Here is a 20,119-nt window from a genome sequence, read left to right as displayed (position 1 = left end):
TCAACAAGTGAAGATATCATTGGTAGAGCGTAATTCAAGACTCTACTTCTAGGTATAGATTGATAGGATAGGTAATATGGTGGGAACGAGACGAGTGCTTGGTCATTGTGCTGGAGCAATCCTGGAGCAGTGCTGAGTCATGCGGGGCTGGTCGTGTCTGATATGTCGCTGGTGTCCCCTCAGAGGGAGACGCGCCCGTGCCTCGCCTCCAATCTGGGGGCATATTTTTCCCTACGTAGCGCTGGCTGACCATTGTCGCCATTGTGTATCCTGTATCCTCCCAACTCGTACCCCCCAGCTGCCTATATATCCATACCCATTGAGCCATTGAGCGTCATTGATTGTCCCAGATCTGTCGTCAATTTTCCTGTATCGCCGACGCATTGCGCTTCCTCTGCCTCCAACGCATCCCCAGCCACTTCCTGTACCGCAACCCGCATCTTGGCGCGCCCTCCTTCTTGCTACCCTCCGTAATCTTCGCGTCCTGGCCAACGCGGGGATTCCGTACAGTTATCCAGCTCTGGATTACCACCCGCCTCCTTCCGCCTGAAGCGACATCTGCAAAACCCCGCGAAGCGAACCCGACCTGGCCTTGAGCCCCCTCCCGGCGAGAGCCCGCCTCCTCCCTTCGAATCGCGATGCCTTCCAAGAAGCGATCGCGGCCGGACGCGGACGAGAACCGCGCGGAATGCTTCTACTCGGTCCGGCAGAGGGCGCCGACGGCGCAAGAGATGGCGCGGCACCTCGACAGAAAAGCGCGACGCGAGCCCCTCGAGGAGGACAGGAAGGCCGAGTGGCACTGGCAGACCAGCCCCTTCAATCCGACCGGCTTCTCCAAGACCTCCGAGTCCATGGACGTCAAGTACGCCATTGACACGGACGCGCAGCTGGCGCCCGCGCTGTGGGCCGACATGACGCGGTACAATAGCTTCGTCTGTAAGTATCGCGCCCTCCCTCTCCCTCCTTCCCGATCGCTATTGTCCCTCCCATGGAAGGGAGGGGGGAGAGACCGTACCAGTGACTGACACCCGGCGATTTTTGTAGTGGGCAAGGAGAAGTTCCACACCGACGACTGGGTCTTTGTGGCCAACGAGGAGAGCGTCAAGCGCCAGAAGACGGCGCAGCCGAACGGTGCCAATGGCGCGGAGCTCCGGAGGGGAGGCAGCGACTGGGTTGCCCGCATCCTTGAGATCAGGGCGTCGGACGAGCAGCACGTCTATGCGCGCGTGTACTGGATGTACTGGCCGGACGAGCTCCCAGCCGGCGCTCATGTTGGTCGCAAGGCCATCCGCGGGGGCCGCCAAGCGTATCACGGCAAGCACGAGCTGATTGCCTCGAATCACAGTGAGTTCCAACGATAAAACTATGTGTGTGTGTGTTTGTGTGTGTGTGTGTGTGTGTGTGTGTTTGTGCTTGCTGACGGGTGTTTCTCTTTAGTGGACGTGATAAACGCCGTCAGCGTCACCATGGCTGCCGAAGTGAACCATTGGATCGAGACAGACGAGGATGACACCCAGCCAGCGCTCTACTGGCGACAGGCATTCAACTGCAACACGTCCCAGCTCTCGGTGAGTCGAGCCCACCCGCCTCGGTATTGTCCGCTTGTGATACTAACTCTTCTAGCCCGCCAAGGAAGTCTGCAAATGCGAGATGCCGGCACACCCCGACAAGATGCTGATCCGCTGCTCGAGCGCCCAGTGCGGTAAGTGGATGCACGACGACTGCCTCCGCCGCGACGCCCTGATGCGAGTCTACGAGCGACTGGGGAAGAAGACGCCACAGGTCTTCGACAATGAGCCCGAGCTGAAGAAGGAGGAGGCGGAGGGCCTGGTATCGCCGCCGGCCACGGACACGGAGAAGAAGGAGGCCGACGAACAGCCCGCCCTGGAAGAGATCAAGCTGCCATTGTTTGTCGGCCCGCGGCCGGCCGCGGAGCGAGCGTCGGCCAAGAAGGGCCCCAAGAAGGAGGCCTACCGGGGGCTCTTCGATGCGACGGTACGACTGAACGACGGCCCGACGGTGTGGCAGATCAAGGATCTGAGGCCCAACGTGTCTGGCGGATCAAAGACCTGGCTCGAGCAAGCCTTCTGCTTGTTCTGCAATAGAGCGATCGATTGAGTCGGAGCAGCGCGACACATGGGCGTCCGGGGGGACGGGCCGTGAGTGCCTCAGGCGGTGACTCCTGCGAGCGGAAGAGGCTGTGGGGAGACGTGCTCTGGAGAAGAGCATGGAAAAGGTGGTTGGCGGATAGCGGAAGCGTTCAGCATCGATACTCATGGTTCCTTTTATTTTTACATTTCCGGGTTGGCGTTGTTGGGCGCGGCGTTGGACTGGTTACCACCCTCGAGTGCGTGTGGTTCGACGCGCAAGGCGGATCGAAGGTGCTGTATCATGAGGGCCGTGTGGGCTACATATTCAAGTGTTTCATGCGGCTTGGTCTGGGCTGGGCTTGTTCGAATGATATTATTATACTACGATCATCACAAATAAATATACAAGTATGGGCGATAAGTTGAGACAGTTCCAGGTGTTGGGTAGGATTGGTGTAGGTTAGTAGGTTCAAAGTTACGCTTGCATCCGTCTTCAATTACTGCCCATAGTAGATCATAATTCATCACTTAGGTACTACCTTACTTGCCTATGTTATGACGCGTGGGAATAATTATTAATTAAAGGCGTCGCCTCCAGCTCCAATAAGTACGTGACTGACGACGAGAGTTCGTTGACAACGGCCAAGCTCATGTGGGGTCGTCGACTGGCGTCAGCCAACCCCGCCATCTACCTACTCCTGGGCTTGCCATTAATAGCTTCGCCTTCACCTCCAACCGCCCTCCATCCCATCATCGCACTAGAGCCTGATCAGGATATCGACAGACACCGCGGCTGCCTGGGTAGACAGATAATCTCACAATGGCTGCCGTCGACCCCTTCGACTCGGCGCTGTGAGTCAATCCCTCACATACCACGCACCCCATCTCTTCCCGCCTCGTTCCGCTAACGAACCCATCCTTCAATTCCCAGGGACCTCCTCCGGCGCCTGAACCCCAAGAACACCACCGACCACCTCAACTCCATCATCTCCCTCGCCCCCGACCTGACCGAAGACCTCCTCGCCTCCGTCGACCAGCCCCTCACCGTCAAGCGCTGCAAGGACTCGGGCCGCGAGTACCTGCTGTGCGACTACAACCGTGATGGCGACAGCTACCGCTCCCCCTGGTCCAACAAGTTCGACCCGCCGCTGGACGAGGGCGGCGCCGGCGGCGTAGGTGCCGGCGGGAACGAGGGCGCGGGCGAGGGCGCGATCCCCAGCGAGAGGGTCCGCAAGATGGAGATCAAGGCCAACGAGGCCTTTGACGTCTACCGCGAGCTGTACTACGAGGGCGGCGTGAGCAGCGTCTACTTCTGGAATCTGGACGATGGCTTTGCGGGTGTTGTCCTCCTCAAGAAGTGTAAGTTGGGCGCCACGAGTCCCCCTTCCCGACCTTCCTCTAGGCATGCAATGATCTCTCGGCCCGCTAACATAGACCCCTCGGCAGCGTCGACCCCCGGCGGCAGCAGCGAAGGCGTCTGGGACTCGATCCACGTCTTCGAGGCCATTGAGCGCGGACGGACGACGCACTACAAGTTGACGTCGACGGTGATCCTGTCGCTGTCGGCGGCGGCGGCGGGGACGCTGGGCGAGATGGACCTGAGCGGCAACATGACGCGGCAAGTGGAGCAGGACCTCCCCGTGGACAGCGACGACAGCCACATTGCCAACGTCGGGCGCCTAGTCGAGGACATGGAGCTCAAGATGCGCAACCTGCTGCAGGAGGTGTACTTTGGCAAGGCCCGCGACGTGGTGGGCGACCTGCGCAGCGTGGGCAGCCTGAGCGAGGGCGCGCGCGACCGCGAGGCGCAGAGGGAGATTATCGGCAGCATGAGGAGGTGATTTTGGGTTTTTATTTTCTTTAAACGAGTACTCAGGGTGTGCGGGACGTTACTACTACTACCTGTTTGATCTCTTTTTGGTTCCCCCGCCAGCGGGCTTGATGAGATAGCAATGGCGAAATGATTGTTGCATTTTTTCTCTCTTAACGCGGTACGAGTAAGCAACTATTTCCCCCCGAGATGTTTGGGGAGCTCTGGGAAGGACTGGACTCTCCGGACCAGGTACAGATGATGACGTGGAAGGGAGCACATACTTCGTCCGAGTAATAGTGGCATGAGCAGGGCCGCAACCTGAGGCAAGTGGGAAAGTCGGAGATAGGGGGAATATCCAAGACCTACAAACAACTGCTCGTAGGTGCAGGTCGGGCAAAATTAGGACACCTGCACTTCCAAGTGCGAGAAGAGACACCTCCAGTCGGGAAACACGCGGAGGCAGGTGACAAGTCAAAAGCCTCACGCGTGACGCCCGTTTAGCCCCAGGCGTAAGTTTCAGCTACAGCTATAATTACGAGTCCAACGAGTACATATGCTGTCTCGGAGTCTCGGGGTCCCTGATGGATACTTCTATTTCGTCTGCTATTATTACAGATACCCCAAGCCACATGGCAAATCCAAGTACCGGAGTTAGCCGACCGATGAGATGCGAGGGATCATGGGTGTCGGAGACCGAAACGCTCGGGGAATATTCTGCCCCGATGAGATTGCGGGCTGCGCCTTGACAAACACGTTGCCAGTATTGATAGGAGTAAATCCAACGTGAGGAGGGCAGTTCTCGGTGAAGACTAGGGTTTCAAGACGTCTAAGCTGCGTCCGCAGGTGCCTGCGGATGGTCTGAGTGTAGAGGCGCAGCAGGTATTAGGTAGTACGAGTAGGTGGTGAGTAAGGGAGACAAAAGAAAGAAGAAGACTGGTGGGGGTGGTACTCTGTAGTAGTATATGGGCGCATGCACGAGGTACGCCTACGTTAGCGGCGAATTAGAGATGCATGCTCAAATCTACGAGTGCAGATAGAGGTTGGCCAACGAGTGCGGATAGAGAGCACATCTACGTACTAGATGTGTATGCGAGGGACCAACCAGCGCATAGGTAGGATGTATCGGAGATGACGTGCATGAGGGTGTGCAAGGCTCGAGGCTCCGGAGGGTTGCATCGCTCCCGGCGAGCCGGATTCAGGGGCACCGGCAGCTGACCTCTGCCTTGGAGGTGTTCAAGATAGGAATATCTGTGTGCGTCAAACTAAAGTGCCTTACTTGAGGTACTTTTTAGTAGTAGAAGTCAGTGAGGTACGTGGCAGATGCGACTGCCTTACCAAGACGGGTTGGTGTAAGTGGCAAGACCGACCTTCACCTTGTGATCGTGTATCTCGCTATGGTTTCAACGGCCAGCGGGATGAAATTGACGATAGTACGAGTACTGATGAGACTTGATTCCAAGACAAGAAAAGAACTGCCGCAGGAAAAGTCTCATGCGGGTCCCTAGGGGTGCAGCAGCACAGTCTCCCGGGTCGCCCACTGGCCACCGAGACCGGCGCGACTGACCTTGGCTCTCGTATTCCTGCATTGGGAAATGCGTTCATGTACGGAGTATGCCCAGTCGTTGCTAGTGTGCAGCATCCGCGAGTCAGTCCTATTTTGATGCCGTATAATAGAGTGTCAATCCATTTTGTAATTAAGAATAGAGTGTGTGGGGGATGTCGCTGCCGTTGTCGTCGATCTGGTTGTACTACTACTACTACGTACTATATGGTACGAAGTCTGCGCTTAAACCCCACGGAACACACGCTCCGTGACGCTGCGTTGTTGTGCCGCTGAGGGCTGCTAGGGCTGAAATCATGGCCTCCATTTCTCAATACTATCTACGGATATTTATATGGGACATTCTCGACTACTATGTACGTACGTAGTACTGATCCTTTTTTTATATGTCAACTAGTAGGACGGACCGCCCAACCGGCGCCGGCGATCAAGGGTTGGGGATTTACAAGAACGACCAAGAATTCTACAGAGTACGAGTACGAGTATTACAACTGGGACCAGTCCATGTGAGATGTGCAGCGGGCGTCAGCACGGATCACAAGGGCTTTGGAGACGGATCCGCTCGTCCAGCCATTTGGCAACGGCGGCTAGTTTAGGTATGGTTGCGACCTCACCGGGAAAAGGCCTGCGCTATAAAGTAGTACCCGTAGCAGTCCTGTCATTATATTATTGGAGATGAAGCTGACAAACACGGGTACAACAGCGAGTGCCACGGGTTATACGCCGACCAGACCCACATTGGGAGCGAGGATGTCCAGGAAGATGACGACCACTACGCACGTAGGACAGTCTTGGCTATTCCACCACCTTGCGGTGCGGCTTCAACTTTAAGTGCGAGTAGTAATAATAACTAATCAAAAAGGACGTACTTGTTGGCACCCAAGTACGGATACTCGGACACAATTTCAAGCCGCTATATAGTATTACTACGAGTACTAGTAGTAATAGTCAATGCTCATGCGTATTTAAGCAGAACGCCTATCCTTGTCGTTTACCCGTTTACCTGGACAGATCATAACTGGTGGTCCCCACTAACCTTGTTAATGTCTTCATCATCTGCAAAACGCTGGGTTACTGCTTTGCTACCACGCTCGTAAACAATGAGGGATAGTGATATACTATTAATACGTATCTACTATGTAAATATAATAATACCAAGTAGCCGATTCGATGGTTTTGGCGGACCTTCCTGTGTCCTATTACGGAGTATGGAGGTGCGGATGACTAGCCTCCTTGTTGATGCGGCAATGGCGGCGGCCATGTGGAGTTGGGGCGCTATGGTGGCGCGAGGAACTAGCCGTTGGTAGCGCCATACTGGCGTCAGGGAGGTTAGAGAAATCAGGAGATGGAGGGGAGGCGAGGTTAGTGACCATTTATATGAGCCAAAAAGGGGGGGGGTCACTGGGCCAGTCCGTCAGGTACGAAGCACTGCGCGGCGAGTTTGTTCCTGTGGCGGGGAGAAAATGCACCGATGACGGCCTCACCTATCTTCCCCCCTGAATGCGAAACTGAGAAAAAAAACCCCCCCAAGACCGGTCATGCGGATGGTTGATGGGGGCTCGGCATCCGGGACTCGCTGCCTCTTTTCCCCCTACGAGCGGTCTCTTTCCCCCCCCCCGTTTCTGTTTTCCGCGTGCATGTGGGCTGGGTCTACTCCGTAGATAATGCTGCATTGTGAAGTAAATCAAACAGGATGAAGACGCAGCATCCCCTGCTAAATATGGGATTCTTCATTTCTTCCAGAAAACGGCCCGGGAGATCGAAATTGTGGTTCGATGGTCCGTCACCCGTGGCGGGGCGAGCCCCAGGATTCAAAGACACCAACAACTAGTAAGCACAAATAGTATACGTAGACAAGGGACAAACTTAGACCGTGTCTCATCTTTTGGGCGACTGTTGTCAGTATCTGTGACTCAGAAAATGATACATAACTCATGGCTGTGTAAGCAGGCGACAAGGGCGATTTTCATTTCCCGACGAGTCGGATGGGGTGGAACTTGTTGGACGGCCGGAAGTCGTCCCATTGCTTCTGCCGGGGAGCATGCATGTGGTGGCAGCTGTTTTCCCCAATCTGGCGCCTGCGTCGGCTGGGCAAGCTGGGGTAGCACAAGCAACCCCCCATTGTGCGCTCTTCTCCTGCGTCACTAGCAGAGGCGACTCAGCTCAGATCAGAGCTGGCGAACTTGCAACTGGCCAGAACTCGAGAATCGACGAAGTGGACAGGGCGATCAGAGACGGGCCAGCACCTATGAGCGCCGAGTTGAGACTTACGAGGCGGCCTGCACTGCAACAGCGCACTGGATATCAGTAGTACCAACTGATATTAGGCCGCTAGTCCGGTAGATATCGGTGTGATAACGGGCAGCTGGTCGGCAAAAGCTGCGGCCAGAACTTAGAAAGAGATGGTAGACCCGGAGGCTGAGAGCTAGGGTTTCAATAGCCACCCCCCTCGTGGCTCTCGAGGTTTGATCGCAGGATCCCTATCTCCGAAACGTCGCGACCTCATATCCGTACGAGTATTATCATACTTGCCTACTATTACATGGTACATACCTAAGATGTACGGAGTACGTATGTACGAGTAGTATATGTAGGGTCGGCCTCAGCGTTGAGCCGAGTCAGACAGTGGTTGGTTCACTAACACTTGCGTGGCCGGCTGAGCATGTTTGTCGACGGGACCACGAGTGCACCATGCAGGACCGTAGGCCTGCAGGCGCCGAGGAGGTGTTCCTGGGCAGAGGCCGACGATCCTGCCTCGTGCTGATTAGACGCGGTTTGCGCCTCCCGTGGCGACATCGTCGTGCATACTTAGGGGCCAGCGGCAATGGGCCGGCTCGCAAGTCTCGCATGCGGCATGACAGGACATACGTAGCCAAATACCAAATACTACCTGCTATTACTAGTAGTACTGACATACCACGTACGAGTACTTGGGCAGCGTCATCGCGTACTCGTACTCCGTAGGTACATATAGTAGATTGCAAGGTGAGAGGGATGACACCTGTGGATTGGAGTTGCTAGCTGGGCAGGCACGTTGAGTGCTGCACATTCCTCTGACGTCCATCCCACGATGCCTGCCTGCCCAGGGTCAGTTGGTGGTGCTTGCAAGTTGCAGGTTGCCAGCGTTTGGAACCCCTCCGGACCCTCCCCAAATGTCCTCCACTCTCAAGTCCTGTCACGCCCTCCTCCCGCCGACCAGAGACTGCTCCGTGGCCAATTGATTGCCTGTTTCCTCTACTGCAAGTGCAAAGCAAACATCCTTGGTTGAGGTGCCACTGCTGTGAGGATCTGTGCCAGTGCCCGACTTGCCGACTCCGCCAACAATTCCGGCGCAGGAGTGTGGATGTGCCCCAGGCGCAGACCATCGTGACCTGCCTTAATTTGCCGTGATGCTTGGAGGCACCATCCCACTTCCCACTTGGATGGCCCATTGCAATGCACGTCCAAATCTCTTGCCAGACTCCCCCCATCTCCACCCCACAGTCACACACCCACCCCGTCATTTGATGATTCCTTTCTCCATCTCGCTTCATCATTTCGCTCCCCTCAACGTCCAGCCCTGCCGAACCCGCCAGCCTGCCCTAGTATTCTATCCCCTATTTTTATTTTTTGGCTGGATTTTTTCTTGGCTTCCCACGTCGTCCCTGGCTCTCGAGACTGTGTTGCCTTTCTTTGACCGTGCACAATTTAGTCTCGTGCCTCCTCGTCTCGTTACTTTACACTCGAATCTCAACCGCCTCCGCCTCGACTCGAGAGTATAGCGCCGCTCCCGCACTTCGACTCCACCATCTTTCGCAGCTCACCCAAAGACATCCTTGACTGTTGTGCGCGCCGCCCTCTTTTTCGCTACAGCAACTGACAACATGGCCGACGACAAGCCGTCGGTCCTCATTATTGGAGCCTTGGGCTACATCGGGCGTTTCCTTGCCCTCCATATTCACAAGAACAACCTAGCCTCCGATCTCCGCCTCGTCGACAAGGTGCTACCGCAGCTCGCATGGCTGGCCCCCGAGTTCGCGGAAGCATGCTCCCAGGATAAGTTCATGCAAGCCGATGCTAGCAGGACGGGTAAGTAACTCAGCGTCCGGCTAGTCATCACGAGGCCGTCTTGACTGACTGGTGGTTTCGTATAGAGGGTCTTGCGAGAATATTCGACCGCCCGGATGGCAAGCAGTGGGATTATGTCTTCAACTGCGGTGGCGAGACGAGATATTCGCAGGAGGACGAGGTTTATAAGCTGCGCTCCCTGAACCTGTCGCTCGCCGTCGGTCAAGAGGCTGCCAAGCGTAGCGTCAAGGCCTTTATCGAGCTGAGCACCGGCATGGTGTACAAGCCTGACTCGTCACCTAGCAAGGAGGGTGATAAACTGAAGCCGTGGAGCAAGATTGCCGTCTTCAAACTGCAAGCGGAGGAGGAGCTGGCCAAAATTGAAGGGTATGTTTTGCACCCCCAAGTGGACGCTCACTATGCGCCGCACGCAAGTATCATGAGTGCCGACTGACATGTATCCTCGCAGGCTCAACCTAGCCATTGCGCGCCTCCCACACGTTTATGGTCCGTATGCCTCGCAATGGGTCGCAACGGCTCTTTGCATGGCGCGAGTGTACCAGCACATTGAGGACGAGATGAAATGGCTGTGGACCAAAGATCTGCGCACCAACACGGCACACATCCACGACGTGACACGTGCGCTGTGGGACATTGCTGTCTGGTATGACAAGGGCAAGGCCGGGTGGGACAGTGCCTCTATGGGCAAGGTACCGACTTTTAACGTTGTAGACAAGGGCGCTACTAGCCAAGGTACTCTGGCCGGCATCATCGGCGATATTTTCAAGATTCAGACGAGCTTCCAAGGGCAGATGATCAGCACATTTGCACGTCTCCACCTGGACAACGTAGTCGACGATGTCAACGACGAGACCCTGGGACCCTGGGCAGATCTGCTTGCCGACGCAGGCATCACCCGTCCAGGGCCCCTAACGCCATTCATGGAGAAGGAGCTTCTCAAGGATACGGACCTCAGCATGGACGGCACACGTTTGGAGTCGCTGTTGGGTTTCCAGTATGAGAAGCCCATCATGACCAAGGAGCTGATTGAGGAGGTGATCGAGAGCTACAAGGCGATGAAATGGTGGCCGTGATTGGCACCGAAAAAGAAAACGGCGTGACGAAATCGCAAAAAGAGAAGAGAAGGAAGCTCCGTCGCAGCAGTCCACCCGCCTGGGCCAGATATGCGTGGCGTGACTTCTTCCCATTCCTCTGAGCAATGATACCCTTCCCGGCTCAGCGGGATGGCGAGCGGTCCTATATGCAGGATGCGGGCCCGGACGCAGACCGGAAGTTGTGGCTGTCGGGCCGTACCGGGCATAGACGCGGATCTCAGAGAGTCCAGCATGTACTATTAGTGAAGACGAGCGATTTGGGAAGCAAGACAGCGAGGGAAGCCAGGCAGTGATATCGGTCCGAGTGGGCTTCCGAATGGGCTTAATCATATACACGCAGACTACACACGATATACATGCAATACACCTCCAAGTCTTTCCTATAGGCAGTGTTGCAACAGTAGTTTGCACATGTCAATCGCGTGAAGGGTGGGAGGGAGGTGAGGACCCGAGAGCCTGCCATGCATGTACCGGCGAGTCAATGCAGCATTGATGGTTCCGCCTGGACTTCCATATGACTGGAAGAAGCAGCGGGTCGAAGTCTTAGGTGTCGCGAGTTCGGCAAGGGTCTTGCGAGAATGTGAATCTGTGATATGGCCGAGGCAGGTGTCGATTGGGAGGGACGGAGGGACGGAAGGACGGAGGAATAGAGGGATAGATGGTCAGTCGAGAAACAAGCTTAACTCGGGCGGCTGAGTCGTTTCGGAACTTTGGCCGCAGTTCCCGAGACAAGCTATCCCCTGTGTGTCGCACCTCCCTACGCGCCGACAATGTCGAGGTACGAACAGTCTTACTGATTGATATAGGTAGGACAATTCTTGGCCGTGGAGAGTCCCTGTCGGTTACTGAACAGCAATTCGCCGGCTCGATATGCAACCACCACATCGGCCCCCATCGATCAATATGGTAAGCCACAATTTGGGCGAACCACATCCAAGGACGATTGGAGTTTCTGGGCCCTCGTGATGGTGCGCCAAGAAAGGGGCTTGGAGGCTTGAGCTTAGAGTCGGGGTCTCGGGGATGGTGGTTGATAATGGAAACAGCTTTTGGTCTTCCCTGGTGGGCTGGCGTTGGCCGGGCCAATGCAACCGTCCGCAGAGTGCCATTTTCTGGTCCCTTCTGGTGCCAGAACCTCCGCATTCTCACATGAAGGCCCGCCAGACCCGGGCTTGTTCCCGCGTTCGGATCCAAAAGCCGCGGCGCCCACCAAGGCCATCCTTGATGAAGGGCGCGGTGCCTGACCTGTGAGGCTGTGGGGCGCTCGATTCCAGCTTGTCATCACGGGGGAGTAGCCATGATCGGATCATCTTCCCCTTTTTGCCCCTTGTTCCGTTTTAAAGTTTCCAGGCGGGCGGGATGAGCCGTCGTTGTTCCTGCGCGGTGGATGGACGGTCGAAAGTTTGGGCGGGGGAACAGCCAACGAGATGGAGGCTGGAGACGGATTTCGTCTGCGGGCACTGCTGCACTGCTGCACTCTGCACCGCTATACTGCTGCAGCGCATATGATGGTCTGGGGCATTCTGCAAGGCGATGCTGCTGTGCTGCTGGAGAGTGTGGCACTGTGGAAGAGGGTCAAAAGAGCCCCGCATAATGGCGCAGACAGCGGGGGCGGGCACCTCGCAGTTCGCACCCACTGTGGCACTGTGGCACAGATGATGGAGGGCGTCAGGGGGCTGGACGTCATCGCTGTGAGGGGCGCTAGGGGATTGACCTTACCTCGGCGCACGAGGATTCCATTCGACGTGGTTGGATAGGTTGGCAGGCTGGCCGCCGCATGTTGCGCATTTTGGGGGTGGTCTCACTGGCTTGTGAAGACGACGACTCCAACTGCGCAGGCACCAAAGCAGGCACCAAAGCAGGCACCAAGTAGCCTGGCTTGTTCCTGGCGAGGCTTTAAAAGAAGGCTGCTCGAACCCCTGGATCGCTCGCTTCCCCGTCTTTCTGATCCCATCTTTTCTGCTGCATCTGCTTGCTCCCTCCTCCTCCATCTTGCCCATTACCCCACATCTCGACTTTAACACACCACTTTACACCACGCTTACCACCAAACCGCAACCATGGCTGCCCCTCCCGAGAAGACCATCAAGACCCTCGCGGGCAAGTGGAACATGGTACGATTCTACCCCTCCAGATTCCAGACACTCGATGCTCCTGTGCTCTCTGTGACCCTGTGACCTCGTGACCCTCCACTGACACGCTCCACCCCGCCCACAGAACAAGACTCTGTCCGACAACCCTGAGCCCGTCTTCGCCCTCCAGGGCGTCGGCTACCTGGTCCGCAAGGGCATTGGCATGGCCTCGATATCGCTCGACGTCCAGGTCGAGGAGAAGGCCCCGCTGCCCCCCAACACCTCCACCGACCCGGTCCTCCACATCGTCCTCGAGCAGACGGCCTCGGGCCTGAGCAGCACCCACGAGCACCGCTGCATGGACGACGTGTTCCGCCCGCACTCGGACTGGCTGTTTGGAAACGTCAAGGGCAAGACCAAGTGGGTCACCCTCGACGAGGTCGAGGATGAGTACCTCAAGACGGGCTGGATCGTCGACCCGGCCGCCGGCGCCGAGTTCCTGCGCAGCCACGTCGAGAACGAGGAGAAGGGCTGGACCGCCATACAGATCTGGGGCTTCCAGCTCATCAACGGCGAGAGGCGCTACTGCCGCAATATCCTCGTCACTAAGGGCAAGGAGCGCGTCACTGTCCGCCTCGTCTACGACTACGTTGCCTAGACGTTGGGAGAGTTGGTATTAAATAGGAAGTGAACATCAGGGTGTATGAGGTATACTGCGGAGAGTATATGTAGAGGGGCGGTCCCCCGCATCTAGATTCTTGGACCTGATCCCTTGAGCGATAGAAATCCACACTGCGTTGCGTGCCTTTCAGTAAATTCGTTTCCAATATGTTCTTTATTTTCGTGTCCCTGCCCAATTAGGCACCGTCTTTCACGGTGCTTTAAACTTTGTCCTCCGCGTCCCATGGGGGTATCACATCAAGATACTGCCTAGCCCAGGCCACCAGGGGCCCTAACCTATCTCTCACCCTCCTCGTCGTATCAGCCAGTCGGCGCCTGCATGCCTCTACGCCGGCCTCCTCTTGACAAACTCCTCCAGGTCCGCTACGGTCGCCACGCCCAGCACAAACCTCCTGTTTTCGTCCGTGATGACGGCAAAGTCCTCCTTCCACGGGCCGTCCGTCTCCCCGCCGCGGAAGAAGGCCTCGAGCTCCTCTAGCGGCGTCTCCATGGTGATGACGCGGTACTTGCGCCCGCGGCGCTGGAACCGCGTCATGGCGGCGCTGAGCGGGTCCTCGGGCCTGACCTTGCCGCCGTCGAGCAGCGACTGCAGGTGCGGGATCGAGATGTAGCCCAGCAGCGCGCGCGTCTCGCCGTCGACGATGGTCAGGTGCGTGTAGTCGCGCTCAAAGGCGGAGACGAGGGCGAGCGAGATGGCGTCGGAGGGGTTGAGCGAGAGGGCGGCGGGGGGGTCGAGGTCTTCGACGGTGGCCTGGGTGGATTTGGGTTTCTTGTCAGCTTCGAGAGGCCCCGGTGCTATTATATAATTCCCGTAGTAATCTCCCCCATCCTCCTGGGTATTGTCCAGAGCCTCGCTCGGCTAGTAGCGAGCTGGGAGAGGGGGGGGGGGGCGTCTCCTGGGATTGGTGAACTTACCCCGCGATATCGGGACGACCACTTGGAGACGAACGGCGTAGCCGTCGTGGAGTTGGCGTCGGCCATGGCGCCCTCGAGTCTCGGAATTCTTCCTAGATGGCGGTAGGAAATCGAATGGCGGCAAGTGACTGGGCTGCGCGGACGGAGAGGGGGGGCTGATCGTGACGGAGGCTCGAGGGTTTGGAGGGGTTCGGAGTGCGGATCTGGGAGGTCGAGGACGGGCGTAGACGGGGGAGAAAATGTCAAAGACCTGCGGTTTGGCTCCCGCTATTACGGCCAATCGCGGGGCGTGGGGTACCTGAAACTTCAGCGAGTTGGGTGCGTCCAAGCTTTCCCACCCGCACGGGATGTTGCAATTGGCAATGGTGCCCATCATATCAGTGATTCGCGGACAAGTGGCTGTAATACCATTGCAATAAGGTATCAATTGGTTCAAGCCTCTGTTAGTCAGTGATTTGCTCATAGCTAAAGGGAGGGAGGGGCCCTTGGTCGCCGCGTAACATCTCGGTACTCTAACATCGACTCGGATAAGAGTATTTAACGAAAAACATCGCCAGAGTCCTAATTCAAGTTCGGAGGTTCGAGTTAGTCGGCTAGTTAATTACTGAACTAAGAAATCTGGTAAAGATGTCAACATCGATGCTCAGGAGAGAGCTGCTGGTGGTCTCCGTATTGGTGCTGGGCTGGGGGCGAGTGACTTTGACCAGGAATCAAAGACCCATCACCCCAGATGGCATCGTGAAAGTACCTTGGCATGTACAACCAAAAGACAACCACAATTTGATGGTATCGCCATCAGCAAGTAATTCAAAGATCAATTATTTCGGCACGAAGCGAGTTCTAGACGGTACCTCTTCCTGCAGGAAGTTGATCGGTCACCGAAGCAGCACTAGTAGTAGTGCACCGTTCAATTTGTCAAGGGGAGTCATGTGCAGATTTTATACTATGTATTAGTGGGATGTTGGGGTTGACACTTTTGGAAGAGGGCCCAAATACGCAAAGCAAACTAAACTCTATTCGGAAAAGTACCCACCATCCATTTTAGCAGGTGCTCCCTACCGCATTGTTATAAGTTGCTTCTAGGAACTTCGCGGGCTCACGTTGGCATATTACTAGTAATACTTTTATATTCATAACAGGGTTAAGGGCTATGTTAAGGTTAGGGGTAAGTCAGCTATAGTAGGACTGAAAAGATTACTATCTTAGGGAATATTACTAGGAATTACTTTGTTAAACAGCGTACAGATCTAAGGTCAATCCTGACTAGCGAAGTCTTGCATAGTAATGGTTTACGAGGCGGGAGCGAATCGGTGTACCGAATATACATAGTAGGTGGGTAGGTACTCTTCTGAATGGGGCTTGGTTTGCTCTGCGTATAAAACGTGTTTGGGTGCTCCTTGTAGAACTGTTATTATTCCGTACTACCCCCGTATCCGCCCGGCCCCACAAAGCGAGATCATGGCCCGATCGACCATGGAGCTCCGATATCTTCCATCATCACCATCATCACAGCAGCATCTTGCACACTTCATGAGAGAAGACGCTCGTAGGAGCATTTTAAAAGAGAGTTCGAGAAGCTTGAAGGATGAGGAGGAGCCGCTGGGACGATGATCCGTTCCGACCGGTGCTGAGGTAAGTCGCAGGTGATGTCACAGGTTACCTGCTGACGGTGGGCGGGACCACTGATTGGGGTGTGCTTCCTGGGCTCGCCTCAATGGTTACGGGTCTGCTCTTATCTCCGTCCCCGAACCTTTTTCTTGACATTGTATCGTGAGGCTTTATTTCAGCCCAGGTTATCGAAGCGATACATTGCCCTCCCCCTCCCAGGCACGGACTCGTAAGAACATCAATTCGGGCATTAGACGAGAGGTGAGCCCTACCTACCCAGCCTCGTTCAATCCCAACCCAGATCTTGGAGCTTTCATGCTGTTTGAAGGATCTCAAGAACGCCTGCTAACTACAGAAAGTGGACACTCTCAACCCAAGACCATCATGTCACCCCTCTATCCCAAGAAGGAGGTTCTCCAGAACTCCTTCTACAGTCCCGGAGCACCTCCGTCCCCCCAGTCTGGTGCCACTCCCTACCAGGCCCGTCCGGAGCTCTACGGTGCCTTCTCTGTCGTCGACGATGCCAAGGACAAGGCAAAGAAGCTCGGCGCCGAAGCCACCAAGGACTTTGAGAAAGTCAGCGCAAAGGCCCAGGCCAATACGGGCAAGATTGAGTTGTATTCGGGCAAGTACTATGCTGCCTGTACATTTGGTGGGCTCCTAGCTTGTGTATGAGCATCCATACTATACCATGATAACTTCTGGTCTCATCTCTAACCGTGTCCAGGGTTTGACACACACGGCCGTCACTCCACTCGATCTCGTCAAGACTCGCCGCCAGGTCGACTCGAAGCTCTACACCAGCAACTTCCAGGCCTGGGGTAAGATCTACCGCGCCGAGGGTATCCGTGGTATCTTTACCGGCTGGAGCCCGACCTTCTTTGGCTACTCCGCCCAGGGCGCATTCAAGTACGGATTTTACGAGTACTTCAAGAAGACCTACTCCGACTTGGCCGGCGAGGAGGCCGCGCACAAGTACAAGACCGGGCTGTATCTGGCGGCCTCGGCCTCGGCCGAGTTCTTCGCCGACATTGCCCTCTGCCCCTTCGAGGCCGTCAAGGTCCGCATGCAAGGTTCCATGCCGAACCCGTACAAGGGCACGCTGGACGGCATCAACTCCGTCACTGGTAAGGAGGGCTGGGCCGGTCTGTACAAGGGTCTTTATCCGCTCTGGGGCCGCCAGATCCCCTACACCATGATGAAGTTTGCCTCTTTCGAGACCATTGTCGAGAAGATCTACGACCGCCTGCCCGGACAGAAGAGCGACTATGGCAAGGCCGCACAGACTGGTGTCTCCTTCACCGGTGGCTACATGGCTGGTATTCTCTGCGCCATCGTCTCTCACCCCGCCGATGTCATGGTCAGCAAGCTCAACGCCTACCGCGAGCCGGGCGAGGCCTTTGGCGGCGCCGTGGGCCGCATATACAAGGACATTGGCTTTGGAGGTCTCTGGAATGGTCTGCCTGTGCGAATCGTGATGATTGGTACCCTGACTGGACTCCAATGGATGATCTATGTAAGTGTTTTGCTGTCTTTCTTGACAACGATGGAATCAGCCGTTGACTCTTTGGTATAGGACTACTTCAAGATCTTTATGGGATTGCCCACCACGGGAGGGGCTCCCCCACCGGCTGAGAAGAAGTAGATGGGGGTAGGTTCCATTCGTGATCTAAGCAGTCTCGTCATATAAACGATATTGCAACTCGGTAGAACGACTATGGGTTGATTTGCTGCAGTTTAGGGTGATCTGAAAGACGGGGTTTATATTGTAAAAGTCTGTACGAGTGCCAAAGAGCAGTAGTTAGTCGTTTCGAACCAAGTGAAACCTTGCTGAAGTCGTTGCGGCACACGAAGTAGGCTTCATCTACTTAGCACCTAGGTATGCGGGCAAGTTTATACATAGTAGCAACCAGCATATCAAGTGGCCAAAATCATGCACCATGCTGCTTAATATATTAGGCCCCATCCACCACGGGCAGAAAATACCTGGGGTAGACAGGTGCGCTGAGTAGGATCAAGTATGGTGGTATGACCCAGGATTCAGGAAGTGGTGGGTATTATGGATGACGTATACCAGGGCACGTAGCATCGGGCTGGACTTGGCCCATCCATCACCTGATCAATCACACCCCGAATTGCGCACCAACGACATGACCTGGTGGCTGCGAGGAGCGTTGGGGACGGACCGACTCGGCGCAGGCGACAGCTCCCGACATCGTGGGCTGGGGTCGGCCTGATTGGCGTGCGTTGTACGGAGTACGTTGGACAAGGTATCCGATGTTCGATGGGCGCAGGCTCCCCACAACTTGTTGGTGGGGCAGCCGTCGACAGGTGTGTCTTACTGCCTTGCCTATTACCAGTCATTATAGTTGCAAATGACGAAGTCGATGGCTTTTCCAGCAAACGATCCAGACCTGCCACTCCCCGATGGCTAGGGGAATCGAGTGGCGGGCGGGGGTTGGGCCTAGATAGGTATATCAAATCATGGGTACGAAATAGGTGTGCGGAGACGAGCTGGAAGCCTGGATATTTCCCACCAACGGAGTAGATGGATGGGGGGAAACGTTGTAAGGATCGTGACGGTGGTCAGTAAAGAAGGGCAATTACGAGTCCAATGACGAGTACACATGCGACTACGTACTCATAGTCGAGTCGGTCCGTGCCTCTGGGCGCCGTGAATACGGGCAGCCATCGCGGCGTCCGGTGATGAAACCTTGTCATGGTGTCTCAGAGTTGAGCATCATCATCATCAAGCTGCCATGTGTCGGCTGTAATTTTGGGTTAGGGGAGGGGGGCAGTGGAACGCAGTGGAGTGCTGGGTTGGTGCCGCGTTCAGCGAAGCTCCCCCACATCCCACGAGTACCCAATGCGCAACTTGGGTGCAAGTTGCAACATTGGGGAAATGGCTCTGCCAGTAGTCGATTCGACCGAGAAACGACCACTTGACAAACAGTCCATATTTGGGTTTTGGTTGGACGGACACGGGCAGGACAAGACATTTTTCAGCGCTGGCCTGAGCAGATGACTGGATGGCAGGATGACAGCATCGAGTGAAGAAAGTCATTAGGGGGCGGCCCATGGCCCAGAATAGACGCGTTAATTCTCATACTCGTATCGGCTATATTCAGAATCAGCAGGTTACCGTCCAGTTAGGTATCTACTATCCGTATGTAGGGACGATAGTACTTGTAGGTACACCGTACGGAGCATGGCATGGCGACACGGTATGCCATGGCGTCGGGAACCAATCTGGGGCACCGCAGCGCCGAAATAAACCCCCCGACGAGGGCGGTTCTAGCCAGGTGGCTGCAAAGTGCAATGTGTGCAGGCAGCTACAAATGTCGCTTAAGAGGCGCTGATGGAGGGATGGAGATATGGGGGGCGGGGGGCCGATGGAGGTCAGGATCGCGAAGGTCAGACAGCGCGCGCGGCCGATGATATGCAGGACATGCATGAGTGACGAGGCACAGCGTTCGGCGCAGAATTCCAGCCTTCCAGGTTGCCTTTTGGACTTTTGGACATGGAACTTTTCGCCCCTTGTTGGCCGCCACAGCCAATCACCCCCCCCTTTTATCCAGCCAACCGGATATGCAGAGAGGGTGACGGGGGCAGATTCGCAGAGAGCAGAGAGTGAGAGAGTGCTGACCGCTGATAGGTATGGGGCTCTATCCGTATGTTCCATGGCAGACTGTTGGGGACGGCAAAGAGGGAGCGAGATCCGCCTACGGAATAGTGCAGCTTGGCCCATCGCAGCGAGTTGCAGCGCATTTCAGCGGTCGAATCCAATGACCACCCCCTCGCCCCCAGGCCAGGCCCAGGAGAGCCCTGGAGGTTCTGGGGCGTTGCTGGCGGCAGCCGGGCTGCGACGACAGGGGTTGGCCAAAGATGCGTCCCATTCTGCAGGGAAGCTGGGGGTTCCTGACCAGAAGGCAGAGGATGTGCAGTCCTTGGGCCTCGTGCGACGCTGGCTAATGACCAGCACGGAGTACAGCTGTAAAGGTGCAAGGCGCGTGTTGAGGACTTGATGGAGTTTCGACTTTCGAGGTGGTCAAAGTCCGCAACCCCCCCTTGCCCCCTTCGGAGTGCTTCCCTCCCCCACCAACGTCGGCTGGAGCCTGGGCCGCTGGTTCGCCCTCTAAAACCCTCTAACTGGATGGGCTCTAGCTGGCGGCGCGTATCCACTATCCACATGTCTGGGCTCCGGGGGGCCTCTTTGGGAG

The 20,119-nt window shown here is 56.0% G+C and overlaps 6 protein-coding genes across 6 annotated transcripts; 5 read left to right on the top strand and 1 right to left on the bottom strand.

Annotated features, from left to right (window-relative positions):
* Positions 1 to 638: 638 nt before the first annotated feature.
* On the top strand, positions 639 to 2,118 carry ACO1O0_000375 (uncharacterized protein; the record flags this gene model as incomplete). The annotated part of the gene is made up of 4 exons (XM_083189874.1): positions 639 to 936; positions 1,045 to 1,344; positions 1,438 to 1,568; positions 1,624 to 2,118. The coding sequence occupies 4 exons, from the start codon at positions 639 to 641 to the stop codon at positions 2,116 to 2,118; spliced, it is 1,224 nt and encodes a 407-aa protein (XP_083053733.1).
* Positions 2,119 to 2,910: 792 nt separating this feature from the next.
* Positions 2,911 to 3,931, top strand: CAP2 (F-actin-capping protein subunit beta; the record flags this gene model as incomplete). The annotated part of the gene is made up of 3 exons (XM_083189873.1): positions 2,911 to 2,942; positions 3,022 to 3,449; positions 3,537 to 3,931. The coding sequence occupies 3 exons, from the start codon at positions 2,911 to 2,913 to the stop codon at positions 3,929 to 3,931; spliced, it is 855 nt and encodes a 284-aa protein (XP_083053732.1).
* A 5,396-nt stretch (positions 3,932 to 9,327) lies between these two features.
* On the top strand, positions 9,328 to 10,605 carry ACO1O0_000373 (NAD-dependent epimerase/dehydratase family protein; the record flags this gene model as incomplete). The annotated part of the gene is made up of 3 exons (XM_083189872.1): positions 9,328 to 9,532; positions 9,598 to 9,898; positions 9,981 to 10,605. The coding sequence occupies 3 exons, from the start codon at positions 9,328 to 9,330 to the stop codon at positions 10,603 to 10,605; spliced, it is 1,131 nt and encodes a 376-aa protein (XP_083053731.1).
* Positions 10,606 to 12,683: 2,078 nt separating this feature from the next.
* On the top strand, positions 12,684 to 13,353 carry ACO1O0_000372 (uncharacterized protein; the record flags this gene model as incomplete). Its single annotated transcript, XM_083189871.1, has 2 exons — positions 12,684 to 12,737; positions 12,841 to 13,353. 2 exons carry the CDS (start codon positions 12,684 to 12,686, stop codon positions 13,351 to 13,353), a joined length of 567 nt encoding a protein of 188 aa, XP_083053730.1.
* Positions 13,354 to 13,701: 348 nt separating this feature from the next.
* ACO1O0_000371 (uncharacterized protein) lies at positions 13,702 to 14,357 on the bottom strand (the record flags this gene model as incomplete). The annotated part of the gene is made up of 2 exons (XM_083189870.1): positions 13,702 to 14,127; positions 14,292 to 14,357. 2 exons carry the CDS (start codon positions 14,355 to 14,357, stop codon positions 13,702 to 13,704), a joined length of 492 nt encoding a protein of 163 aa, XP_083053729.1.
* Positions 14,358 to 16,283: 1,926 nt separating this feature from the next.
* PIC2 (Cu/Pi carrier) lies at positions 16,284 to 17,544 on the top strand (the record flags this gene model as incomplete). The annotated part of the gene is made up of 3 exons (XM_083189869.1): positions 16,284 to 16,568; positions 16,627 to 17,415; positions 17,476 to 17,544. The coding sequence occupies 3 exons, from the start codon at positions 16,284 to 16,286 to the stop codon at positions 17,542 to 17,544; spliced, it is 1,143 nt and encodes a 380-aa protein (XP_083053728.1).
* Between the last annotated feature and the right edge of the window lie 2,575 nt (positions 17,545 to 20,119).

This window comes from Amphichorda felina, assembly GCF_050947745.1.
Source record: "Amphichorda felina strain 45539 chromosome Unknown scaffold_1, whole genome shotgun sequence".
Taxonomy (NCBI): Eukaryota; Fungi; Ascomycota; class Sordariomycetes; order Hypocreales; family Bionectriaceae; genus Amphichorda; species Amphichorda felina.
The sequence above is the reverse complement of the archived record's forward strand: the minus strand, read 5'-3'. Positions and strand labels throughout refer to the sequence as shown.